At 36.9% G+C, this 12,772-nt stretch overlaps 1 protein-coding gene across 3 annotated transcripts; it reads right to left on the reverse strand.

Moving 5' to 3' along the window:
• Nucleotides 1–1,606: 1,606 nt before the first annotated feature.
• LOC112275455 (vacuolar protein sorting-associated protein 2 homolog 3) lies at nt 1,607–6,074 on the reverse strand. Of its 3 annotated transcripts, none has more exons than XM_024505780.2 (12): nt 5,667–6,074; nt 5,245–5,360; nt 4,639–4,683; nt 4,229–4,263; nt 4,006–4,056; nt 3,511–3,615; nt 3,303–3,374; nt 3,035–3,106; nt 2,754–2,834; nt 2,585–2,620; nt 2,289–2,347; nt 1,607–2,128 (listed from the first exon to the last, which is right to left on the reverse strand). In XM_024505780.2, the coding sequence occupies exons 2-12, from the start codon at nt 5,276–5,278 to the stop codon at nt 2,077–2,079; spliced, it is 642 nt and encodes a 213-aa protein (XP_024361548.1). In that variant the 5' UTR covers nt 5,279–5,360; nt 5,667–6,074; the 3' UTR covers nt 1,607–2,076. The 3 variants fall into 3 exon arrangements, with proteins under 3 accessions (XP_024361548.1, XP_024361549.1, XP_073386818.1); XM_024505781.3 differs by having other exon boundaries at nt 5,768–6,064; XM_073530717.2 differs by having other exon boundaries at nt 5,245–5,353; nt 5,667–6,063.
• Nucleotides 6,075–12,772: the final 6,698 nt, after the last annotated feature.

Genomic DNA, 12,772 nt, shown 5'->3' on the forward strand with positions numbered 1-12,772 from the left:
TTTGCAAATTCTCAAGCTCTAGTAAAGTACTAAGTATGCAAAAAAAGGCTAGCTAATTTATACTAAAATATAGTGTTGTTTCTATGCTTGGATTTCTTTGCTTATCATCTACTTTAAATTGAGTTCCAATGTCTAAAAGTATTGAATGGTGTAAGATGGTGATAGAATAAGTTTTGAGACAATAGTTTAGAAAGAAGAAGAGTTTTTTTTTAAAAAAAAAAATCCAATATGCACTTCTAATATAAACATATAAGGCAATGAAGAGAAGGTTAAATTCTACTATCATTAGTTTCACTCTTTGCATTGATAGATTGTAAATCAAAGAAAAAAATCAATTACTATATATATATTTGGGATCCATGAAAGTATGTGTTGCTTGATTAAGAGTAGGCTACATCAAGGCTATTGTGTGCTTCTCTACTTATAAAAAAATTATCAATTCAAAACCACATCATAGTTTAAATTGTGATCAATTCCTACCAACACCTAATACATAACTCTAAATCTCCAAAATCCACTTACAATACATTGACTAAAAATTCTTGGCATTTATTATCCATTCAAAAATGCTTCAAATAATTTCTATTATTCTACTCTATATGCATGTGAAAACAAAACCAAAATGATAAATTTCCAAAATAGGAAAATTTAACAAAATCAATGCATTGGTCCAAAAGTTTGAAAAAAAATAAAGAAAGAATGTTCTTTGTGCATTGCTCACTTTTTCTCCTCCCATCCTTCCATCTCTATGTATCATAGAATTGATTGAAATCATGATGATGGAATAAGAAGGTTTAGAATTTAAGGTAAAATATGTGAATTAAAGAAAAATATTTGTAATTATCATCACCAAGATAGTGCTATCATAGTATGGATGTGCATGATGGTTGGAATAGATGTCAAAGTGGTAGTGAATTTTATTCTAATTCAAAGATGTTCATATACAAGATAGCAACAAATGATTCTGAAAAGATAAAAATTGACAATTAAATGCCCACAAATAGTTTTCAATCAAAGAATTGATTGTACTCTATGATAAATGTTTGAGTGTCTAATATGCAAAAGAGATATTTAGGATTCCAACCACATTGTGTTTCTCTACTCTTATATTTGTTACATTCTTAGAATTCATTTGTTTCTTGATGTCTTGCATTCTTTGTACTCTCTTCATGGCCAATGAAAACACTTCTTCGTTTCTTTGTATAATACTTAAGTTATTTTTTACAATAAGTAGTAATAAAATTTTATTAATAAGAATATTCTATCTTATAGATTAACTCATTTGGTCCTTGAATACTGAATCAACTATTTTTTTTGATGCCAAAAGTAATGATTAATTTTAAAATTTTATAAAAAATACATTTTGCTAGATTTTGATTCTTTAACAAGTTAAACATATTTATATGATGTAGTTAAAAGAAAACGAAAATTAAAACAACTTAAGTTGAATTACAAAATTACTTATTTTTCAAAAGTAAAAACATTCAAGAAATAAATTTTTTATAATTTTTTTAGTATAAATAAGAATTTTATTATGTATATGTTAAGGTATGTGGCATGAAGGGGGGGGGTGTTCACAAATTAAAAAGAAGTGTCCATCTAGCAATTCTCTTAAAAAATATATATATTATAAATAAACAGACACAAAATATTAAAATAGCTAAATAAAATAAATTTTGTGTGAAACACAAATTTAATAAAAATTAAATAAGACCTATGTTGATCGAGTCCAAAGAGACCTTGATGTTTGAAGTCAGATCGACTTGGTTGATACATCTTCATTACCTGTTTTAGTTGCTAATATCATATTACAAGAACCACACCCGTTTGAGAGCTCCAATCAGCACACCAGCAACCTTTGCTCCAACACAGCACACCACAGCTTGGGCAGGATCAGATCCACGAAAGAGTTGGACAGAGACAGTTAGCAATTGAATTGCAACACTCAGGCAGCAAAAGGAGGCCCAAGAATCAATCTGCATATGTGCTGGATAATTTATACAACTGCCCAAAATGGAGCACAATTATCAGCACCAGCTTCAGTTATACACACAAAACTGGAGGTACATTTGCTCCTCAGCCACTTCGTAAAGCAGCTAACCTCGACTCCAGATCATCAATATTCGAGCTGCATTTTAGCATATGAATGCCACATGTTGGTTAGATTGAAAGTAGTGTACATTGATATGAATGTAAGGTGGGAAGTAAAATACTGGTGTAAGTATCGTGGTTGGCTGGCAACAATCAGCACCCACAAACGACAAAAAAGTATACAGGGCTACACATACCTGCTGGCCGCTTTAGTTCCTGATTTGCTTGCAAGTCCTCCCTTCGGTGCAGCGGACATCTACAGAAAAAGTTCGAAATACAACTCAAGTTTGATCAAAAATGATTCCCAGAGATATGAACAGCCGCGAAACAAATGACGCTTTTACAAATGCAACGACACCTTAACAATCATTTGCAAAATGTGACCAAATGTCAGGTTTGAGAGGATAACACATATTTTCATTCCTTTCAAATCACAAGAAACAAAAGTTCACTAAAAAAAGTGAAGAAAAAGCACATCATTTCAAGTGCATACCTGGGCTGAGATGTCAACACCGATTTCATCCAAGATCTGGATTAAGAAAAAGTAAACATAAACGTTAGAACAATCAAAAAAATTCCGCATTTTCAAGAAAATCAGCTAGGTCCAACAAAGATTTACAAAATTACAGAAGTGATTCACCAGAAATTCAGCATAAGTATACCTGGTTGGTAAGCTCCTCAGTCTCTTCCTCAGCTTCATCATCATCCAAAGCATCGTCGATTGAATCCGACATCATTTCCGTCTGTCACATGATGAGATGAATGAGTCTCTCCATTAAGTGACTATTTTTATTCAAAGATACCAACCCATAAAAATACATGTACGTAGCACCAAAACAAGTTTAGGTTTAGAGGACATTGAGTAAAGAAGACTCATGATATATCTTTTTGTTGAATTAATCCGACAAATTGATATTGTCGCAAAATCCAGCACGAAACTCACCGTCATATCCATTTGAGCTGACTGCCGCTGAAACTCCTGCATGATTTTAGCTTGCTTCGCAGGGTCCATTTGCTGTGCAATGGAAACCACAATGTGAGATCGTTATGAAAACGCACAAATCAAGTCATACGGGCTGGATTGGAAATCAAATGTCATAGTTGATACTAGGTTCCGGCTGTGATACACAATACAAGTATAGATCCAGCAAAAATATCTTCAACGCACTGCAACATATGATACTACATATGAGAAATAATGTTTGTTTTACCTTGTTCATACTGGCCATAGCCTTGGTCGCCCCCTTCATGGCACCTGCCACGGCCGTATTTGCATGCATAGCCTGATAGTTTCAACAAGAAAATGCATGCTTAGGACCACTGAATTCATGCGAAGGTATTCGTGATCCTCAAGTAAGCAGGCATAGAAACAACAAGAAAAGTAATAAACATCGTGTAACAAACAACCCTCAGTCCAACCTGTGTATGAGTGGCAACACCACGCAGTTGCGCCTTGCTGCCTTGCAGCTTAGCTATCTGCTGCCTCAGCCGAATTAATTGGCGAGCCAAAATCTTCGTTGCTGCCTGCATGAACCAGCATGGGAGGGGAACGCCAGGCTCGTTATAAAAACAAACACACAATTGTATACCAAACCATCACCAGACCCAGGAAACAAGTTTTTTTCTCACTTTCTGTGAAATGTTCACATCCTAGCACCAAGAAATTTGATCGTCCCTAAAATAAGCAACCACAGCAAACTAATCACTCCATGCCTACAATGACATTCTAAGAAAAAACGTGCTTCCTGACATAAAATTTCTTAAATTTTCAGAAGCACTGCAGAAGCCGATATTTGGTTTAAAATTTGTAGTGCTTAGAACGGTTTTGATTGAGCTCAACATCTCACAACCCTTGCAGGAACACAATGCAAACGGATGTCAGCATTAACTACACTTGGGCAAAAATTTACTCACATCATTTCCAGTTTTTGCAGTCTTTTTTATCTCAGCTACTAGCTTCTTTTCCTGCATCCGGAAAAATCCTGTGTTACTCCTAGGAAGTGACTTCAGTGTTGCAAAACGAAAACTTTGACGAATCAAAAGCCCCAACATGAAACAGTCTATAAAACACATGTTATACCAGCATAAATGAAGGCTGTCTACTTCACAAACTTCTCAAAGTGAGGATGTTCCATACCTCAATCTGCAAAGCACCAATCTCTCGGTCAAAACCTAATGATCAATCAAACGATTCCCGAACAATGCAGTCAGGTCTTAAAATAGTCAGCCACACCCAAATTATGAAAAACAGAAAGTCGTCGTTCACCAGAAGAACTAGACTTAAAGAAGAACACCAAGCAGAAGACTGAACTGAAAAAAACAGGAACGACAAGTCATGACAAAACGGCGAAGCGAGTTCCACGGAGAAAAAACAAGTACAAGGGATCCTGCATTATGCTAAACTAGACAGTTCAAGTACAGAATCCGGTTGGAGCAATCCTAAGACGAGCCATCTTCAATCATTCAAACTCTGCATGATACACTTGTATAAGTAGGGCACAGCTTGTATAATGGACACACTGAAAACAATTAAATGTGACAATATACCTCTCGTGGCAACGGACATCTCACGTTTACTGGCTCGGAGCACCTCTGTTGGCAACAATCAGCGTGAAGTAAATATATCAAGACAAATGTCACATGCTCGACAATTCCACCCCTACCCAGGAAGTGCTTGCATCACTCATTGTAGACATTCATACGATCTCTCAAAAGATTGTAACCTAGACTGGAAGGACCAGACAAATGAGTACAAAATTATGACTTTGCAACTGATACAAGGTGCAAATGTTGCTGATTGCATTAAATGGCACTTATAAGAAGCAAAGAAACTGATTGAAACCTCTCCCAAGATATTTAATCCCAAATTTGAATAATGTGAACTTGTCGAGCTCGCTAAAGATGTAGGCAACATGTTAATAATGCCAAAACTTACAAAACCCTGTGTACATCGCTACAGTTATCCTCTACACTAGTTACTACTGGGCATGACAAACCGAAAACAGAAGAAGGAAATAACGTGTGTGGGTGTGTGTAAATAAATATATATAGATGCCTGTGCTTTTTTTGATGCTCATATTCTTCCTCCGTTGTAGTTGCAAGTTTGGAATCAAAAGGAACACAAAAAAGGACTAGTGTCTACAATCTACAAACCTTTTGGGTCCGGCTTCTTCTTAAAAATATTCATCTTCGAAGAGGCTCTGGCACTTCAATTCTTAAGTCACCCCTCTTGGCACACTTCCACTGACGTGATTTCTTACCTCTGGTACCTGAACAAAGCGAAATTCAGAAAGGACAAAGGCAGAAGCATCAAAAAACCTGAAATATAATTACGGCATGAAACAAATACATCAAGACAGATAATAGAAGCAAGCTATGTCGCTCAAGGCAGTTGGTTCTCTTGCCACGGGCAACGTCGAGTGAATCTCCTAACACTTCCACAAAAACATCAAATATCCACAAAACCAAGCTCAACCCACAACAATTTCTCATTCTCTCTGCTCCATTAGCAATTTCAACCTGCAAACAACAACGAAGCAGCTACATCCCGACCCTACACTCGGCCCAAGGCTCACCGATGCGCTACCGACAGCTCAACCACATGAATCCTTGCGTTCAAAAGAGACAACTCCACAACATCGATCAAGTGAATTTCGGTCAGATTATCCAAATTCACCACAAATATCACAAATAGGTATCCGATTGACTCCTCCTCCTCCCCCTCCTCCTCCCAAGACACAGATCGATCGCCTCCCAGGCAGCAGCAGCACTCCCGTTCCGTTGCAGATACACTGAAGCAAAACCGACTGCTGGGTACAGCTCCAAATCCCGGAACCGATTCGATCTCCTCACACACAGCACCAAATCGAGAGATCCAACACCTCACGACTGGTCCCGGTGGTCACCCGCACTTCACCGAGGCCAGAAAAACTTCGGCGATAGCGCGGATCCAACACTGTAAGGCGCGTCGCTGCTTCAGTAACTGACCCCCCCCCCCCCCCGCAACCCATAACATTAGGTTTCCCTCTCCTCTGGTCCCCGACTGCTGATCGCTCCTGCAGACTCTATTGATTGATCTTGGGTTCGAATCGCCGCAGTTTCTGTATCAATATGATAATCGTCATGTGGATTAGGTTCCTAGCGACATGCATTCCTTCAAAGATATACTTTCACTTTTCGCGGTTGAGGGTGTGTTGAATGGGTAATGGAGGAGGAGTTGAGAGCTTAAAGAGAAACATGAAGTTTGGAAGTATGTATTATTTAATGTGAATTTAGTTTACATAGCAATTTGTTTTTGAAAACATATATATATATATATATAGATATATATATAAAGATGATTTTGCAAAGTTTAAATGTTTTTAATCACATAGAAAAAAATTACATTTTTAATCATGTTTTATATACGCTCTTTCTACATAGATTTTGTAAAACTTTAAAATTTTCTAATTATTATGAATAAAAGAAAAGGAAATAAATTCACAAAAATAACAAATAAAAAAACTAAATTTTAAATATTGAATATTGATTCTTAAATAATTAAATAAAGAAAATTAAATTGACCTCTTTTCTACTTTTATCTCTGTTTTTGATGATTGCAGTTTCAATCATATAATTAAAAGCCTACATAAGTTATATTAGGAATTTATTATTCTATACATTGACAAATATGCATCAATAGTTTGGAATGAACATTGGAGAGGAGGGCTTTATCTTATATAGGCAAAAATGCTTTCAAGCCTTTATAATTTGAAATGAATGGTAGAAAGAAACAAATATAGGACTTTGAGGACTTACATCACTAAAGCCATAAAGACTTGTACTAACTATGAGTTTGAAAAACTTAAATTTGAAGGAGTGATTTGTCTATAAAGTTATAAATTTTGACTATACATCCAACATCACACAATTCCTTGTATTGAAGAAAAAGAATTTATAAATAAGTTAAAGGCCCAACATGTATTGTTATTAAAGTTAATCCATCAACGCCACCAAAAATTACTTTATACTTTAAAGTTGATAGTCTTTGTATGCTATTGAAGACAAAACATTTGCGACTAGGCTTTTGATTTAGTCAGCAATATTGGTAAGCATAAACAATGATCTTCTAAAAGACATAAGGGATATAAGTACTTTTTAAAAATTAGATATTTTAAAGATGAAGGAGAAGATATTAAAGTTTATGTCAATGCAAGTTATAATAGCCATGATCATAGATCAAAGGAGTACTATTTTTTTTACATGTTCATCAAAGTACAATTAATAATTAAGTTGAGATGTTAGATAATCTTAATAACATCAAATTTTTCTTTGTTTATTTTAGAAGATTCAAAGATATTTTAAAACAAAAAATTCTATTGCATAAGCATCAAATAATCTGTTTCTTTTTAGATATAAAAGAAGCATCAAATCTATTATAAATTTTTCTTACCTTTTTATAGAAAGTTGAAATGAAGAAAACTATGAAAAGATAAGAAAAATGGTTCCTAAATAGATAGAAAATAAAAAAATAAAAAAAATTACTAAACTTATGATCTAAAGAATCCAATAGCAAAGAAATAACCATTTGTATTGGTAATGCAAATAAAAGACATATTTAAAAGATCAAAAGATATTATGTCAAACTTGTCATGGATTGTAGACTCAACATTTAAGATCAATCAATAGAATATTTTACTATATGTTGGGATGTACTCCAGTGTAGTAAGATTAGAAATGTAAATTTTATTTTTATTTTGTATTACCAATAAAGATACTATTTAAGAATAAATAACAAAGTAGTTTGTTAAATGATAAAAATAAGATTAATTATCAAATTTGGAAGTTCTTAATACATGCCACATTGAAATTATCCTTAAAAACTAAGATTTTTTTAATAAAATGGTATATTTTTAATTTATCTTGCAATTGGTGTAAATTTAATAATTATGGTTTCATATGTATACATGTAGATTATAAGATGGATTGTTAAAAAAAAATATATCCATATTTGTTGGATTTATTATCAAGTACATATGAAGATAGTGGCTTCTTTAATCAAGAAGAAGATCCTATTGATGACGGCTCAAGTGATACACAATGTGATAGTCCAAGAAATAGAAGTGATAGTGAAGTTTAGATTTCTAGGTATAATATTTAAGTCCACATGTTATTTCACATAATTAATTTGATGATACCAAATAAGATAGAGTGTTAGGGACATAGTCCTTAGAACCTTCTAGAGATAAGTTTCTAGAACCTTCTGGAAGCAAGTCTCTGGAATCTTCTAGAAGCTTCCTAATTGATAGAAGATATTAGGGACATAGTCCTTAGAACCTTCTAGAGACAAGTTTCTAGAATCTTCTACAAGCAAGTCTCTCAAACCTTCTAGAAGCTTCCTAGTTGGTAGAAGTCACTTGAGAAGCTTCCTAAATAGGAGTATATATTGGAATCGAGGCTGAAGAGTTCTTTAGTCTCGACAATACATCTCTTGGAGCTCTAGCTCATCTCTCTGGTGTTGTTCTTGTATTCATCGGATTAATCTAGTTCTTGCTAGTTCTTCTTGAACTTCTTGTTAGATCTCGAGTCTGTATTTTTGTGTCCGTGACAGTTTGTTGAGACTTCACTCACCTCAGATATCAGAGCTAGTTTCTTCCTCGTTAGAGTGTAGATTACCCCTCTGCTTGGAAGTGTACTAGCATTTTAGAGGTTGCGGATTACCCTCCTCTAAACTGATACTTCTTTTGTTACAATATTGGAGTCTTATTCTTCTTAGAGAGAGTGGATTACCCCTTTTCTTGAAGCTCTTAAGGCATTTTAGAGGTTGCGGAATACCCTCCTCTGAACCAATATTGTCTTCTTGTACAGTCATTTATGTCCTTCTCTTAGAATGGTCGGAGGCCAAGACATTAGTATGACGGAAAGTTCGGAGTCCAAGTTGGATGCTATCATGAATGCCCTCGCTACGTTATCGCAAAGAATTACAGAGATTGAAGGAGTCGTGGCAAGGCTTCATAATAATGGAGCATCTGGGATGGCACAATGTAGGTTGCACCAGCCTCAAAATTTTGCACTTGGAGAAGCAACTTTGCCTCATGTTTGACAAGCACCGCTGGTTCTACAACATAAGGAGCCTCGAGTTAGCCTTCCAGACAAGTTCGATGGTACGCGTTCCAAGTTTCAAGGATTCGTCAACCAAATCAAGTTGATAACAATTTTACAGCCCGAACGCTATCCAACGGAGGAGTCACGTATTGGGCTTGTTGGAACCTTACTTACAGGGCAAGCTCTATCATGGTTTGCTCTTTTGTTTGAGAAACGATCATCCATATTAAACAACTTTGAAATCTTTTTGGAGGCGTTTGCGAAAGCATTTGGTGAACATGACAAGGTTCGATGGGCTACAACAAAGATCCGTTCACTACAACAAGGGATGCGTTCTTCATCAATCTATGCATCGAACTTCAGGCAATTAGCATGCGACATCAATTGAGATGAAGAAGCATTGATGAGTCAATTCTATTGGGATTTAAGGGACAATGTGAAGGATTTGCTGTTAACTCTTCCTGATCCGCAAACGCTCAACAAAGCTATTAGCTAAGCTGTGAAGTGCGATAACCGCCTATTCTAACGCCGCCAAGACCAACGTTCAAGACAACATACGGTTTGCCACGTCCCAACTATGTCGGCAAGCAGTGTGAATTCACATTTAGATGTAGAAGACATATAAATTGATGCGGTACGTGTCAAATCCCTTACTCTAGAAGAAAAAAAGCGGCGTATGGAGGAAGGTCTATGCTTGTATTGCAGTAAAGAAGGCCATAAAGTTGGAAACTGCCCCAAGAAGCAAAATCGACGTATTGTCAAGACTAGGGGCGCATTTGTTCAGGAAAACGAGGATGCCCAGCCACAATAAGAACTGTGCGCCTGGACAGTGAAATATCGCAACAACAACCAGGTTCTTTTCTTTCCGCTCAACCTGCCCTTTGCTTTACAATCCCTTTGCTTATTGGCCCTCAAAAACTGAGAATCTTAGCATTATTAGATTCAGGAGCATTTGCTTGTTTCTTAGACGAAGAATTTGCGAAGCATCATAAGATCCCTTTAGTACAAAAATCCAAACCTGTTCATGTTGAGGTCATAGATGGGCGACCTTTATTGTCTGGTAGTGTCACCCATGAATCAAAACCTATAGAAGTGACGTTTAAGGGCCATAGTAGTCATATTATTTTCAATATTATTAGAACCCCATCAAATCTTGTTATTCTTGGTCTTTCCTGGTTGGAAAAGCATAACCCATCTATAGATTGGAGGTTGCAGAAGATGACCTTTTCCACAAAACCACCCAAGAGCAAGCCTAGTAAAAAACCCCGAATAGAGAAATCCTTATTCATTGGAGCAAGAGCATTTATAAGATCGTCCAAGGAAGGCACACCGTTTGTCATTTATGCGGCTCCAACTATCGGAGAGAAGATCTCGATAGCAAGTATACCTAAGCAATATAAGGATTTTAAAGACGTGTTTCAAAAGAAGAATACCGACATGCTACTGGAACACCGACCATGTGATTGCGCCATAGACTTGCAAGAAGGAGCACAACCACCTTTTGGCCCAATCTATAATCTATCGCAGACGGAGTTGGCGGAGTTGCAAAAGTACATTGACAAGAATCTAGCCAAGAACTTCATCCGTCATTCAATATCGTCAATTGGAGCACCCATCTTATTTGTGAAGAAGAAAGGTGGCTCGTTGCGGATGAGCGTAGACTATCGAGGCCTCAACAAGATAACAAAGAAGAATCGTTACCCATTACCTTTGATTTCTGGTCTCTTAGAACAACTTGGACGTGCAAAGATCTTTACAAAAATTGATCTAAGGGGAGCTTAAAACCTCATACAAATCAAAGAAGGAGATGAGTGGAAGACAGCGTTCCGTACAAGGTATGGCCATTTTGAGTATAATGTCATGCCCTTTGGTCTTACCAATGCTCCAGCGATCTTTCAACATATGATGAATGATATTTTCCGAGAGCACCTTGATGATTTTGTTGTCATCTATTTGGATGATATTTTGATATTCTCCAAAAACGAGGAAGAGCATAAAAAGTACGTTCGTTTGGTCTTGGAGAAACTACGCGAGCGAGGACTATATGCCAAGTTGGAGAAGTATTTATTTCACCAAATAGAGATGGAGTTTTTGGGGTTCGTTGCGACTATGGAAGGCTTGAAGATGGACCCCATGAAAGTGGAAGCAATCGTGTCCTGGGAGGTTCTGAAGACGGTTAGAGACGTACAATGCTTTCTTGGTTTTGCCAACTTCTATCGGATCTTTATCAAGAATTACTCTCAAGTTGCTTCTCCTGTCACTCGGTTGACATGCAAAGATAAGCTGGAATGGGGACCTCTAGCAGAGAAGGCATTTCAAGACCTGAAAATCGCATTTACTACAGCTCCAATCTTGGTACATCCAGACTTTACAAAGGCCTTTTATTTAGAAACTGATGCTTCGGATTTTGCTTTGAGAGTTATACTTTCACAAATGGGAGAAGACAAGAAGCTCCATCCGGTTGCATTCTATTCTCAAAAGTTCTCTGCTATTGAAATCAATTATGAGATCCACGATAAGAAACTTCTTGCTATAGTGGATTCTTTCCAAGAATGGCATCACTTTCTTGAAGGAGCTGCACATCTAGTGACCGTATACACAGATCACAAGAATTTGGAGTATTTCATGTCGGCTCAAGTTCTAAATCAACATCAAGCTCGGTGGAATATGTCGTTATCTAGGTTCGATTTTGTTATCACCTATCGACCTGGAAAGCAGCAAGGACTATCTGATGCCTTATCGAGGAGATCGTATCTTGTACCAAAGGCTGGAGAAGCAGCGTTTGATCAACAATGTACGACGTTGTTGAAGCCAGAGCACTTTTGGCTTTGCACTATTATTGTACCAATTGATGCTAACTTTCTAAATCAGGTACGTGCCGTGACCATTGAAGATTCAGTAGCCATTAATATCAAGCAGCGTACCAATGACGACAAGTTCAAGGTGGAAGGACAACTTTTATACTTTGAGGAATGGTTGTATATCCCAAAAGGACCAGCACAACTCCGAGTTCTTCAATCTCGCCACGATTTTTCAGCTGCGGGATATTTTGGATTCAACAAGACCTTGGAGCTTATTTCTCAAGATTTTTGGTGGCCCCAAATGTGGAAGGATGTGAAAGATTTTGTCCTCTCCTGCGACATCTGTTTAAGATTCAAGAACCCTCGGCATCGCCGTTATGGACTCCTACAGCCATTGTCGATTCCACGTCGACCATGGTCTTCAGTTTCCATGGACTTCATCACGTACCTGCCATCATCGAACTCATTTGACAGCATCTTTGTCGTGGTAGATCGGCTTACAAAGATGGCACACTTTGTCCCTTGCAAGAAGACATCGTCCAGTGAAGTCACAGCAAGGCTCTTTTTTGATAATGTGTATCGATATCATGGACTACCAGATGATATCCTATCAGATCGAGGAACCCAGTTCTTATCAAAGTTTTGGAGATCTCTCTTTGAGATATTGAAGGTGGATATCATGCTTTCTTCGGCTTTTTATCCTCAAACTGACGGCCAAACGAAACGGATGAACCAAGTCTTGAAACAATACTTACGATGCAGCATCAACTATCAGCAAGACGATTGGACCACATATC

Source organism: Physcomitrium patens, chromosome 23, assembly GCF_059467195.1.
Source record: "Physcomitrium patens ecotype Gransden chromosome 23, ASM5946719v1, whole genome shotgun sequence".
Classification (NCBI taxonomy): Eukaryota; Viridiplantae; Streptophyta; class Bryopsida; order Funariales; family Funariaceae; genus Physcomitrium; species Physcomitrium patens.

Excerpts from the sequence above, each read along its gene's own strand:
- LOC112275455 (XM_024505780.2), bottom strand. The coding sequence starts at position 5,278 with ATGAATATTTTTAAGAAGAAGCCGGACCCAAAAG. Across the intron at positions 4,684-5,244 it reads GAAGAAGCCGGACCCAAAAG|AGGTGCTCCGAGCCAGTAAA; the intron begins GTTTGTAGATTG and ends TGTTGCCAACAG. Across the intron at positions 3,375-3,510 it reads GTGTTGCCACTCATACACAG|GCTATGCATGCAAATACGGC; the intron begins GTTGGACTGAGG and ends TGAAACTATCAG.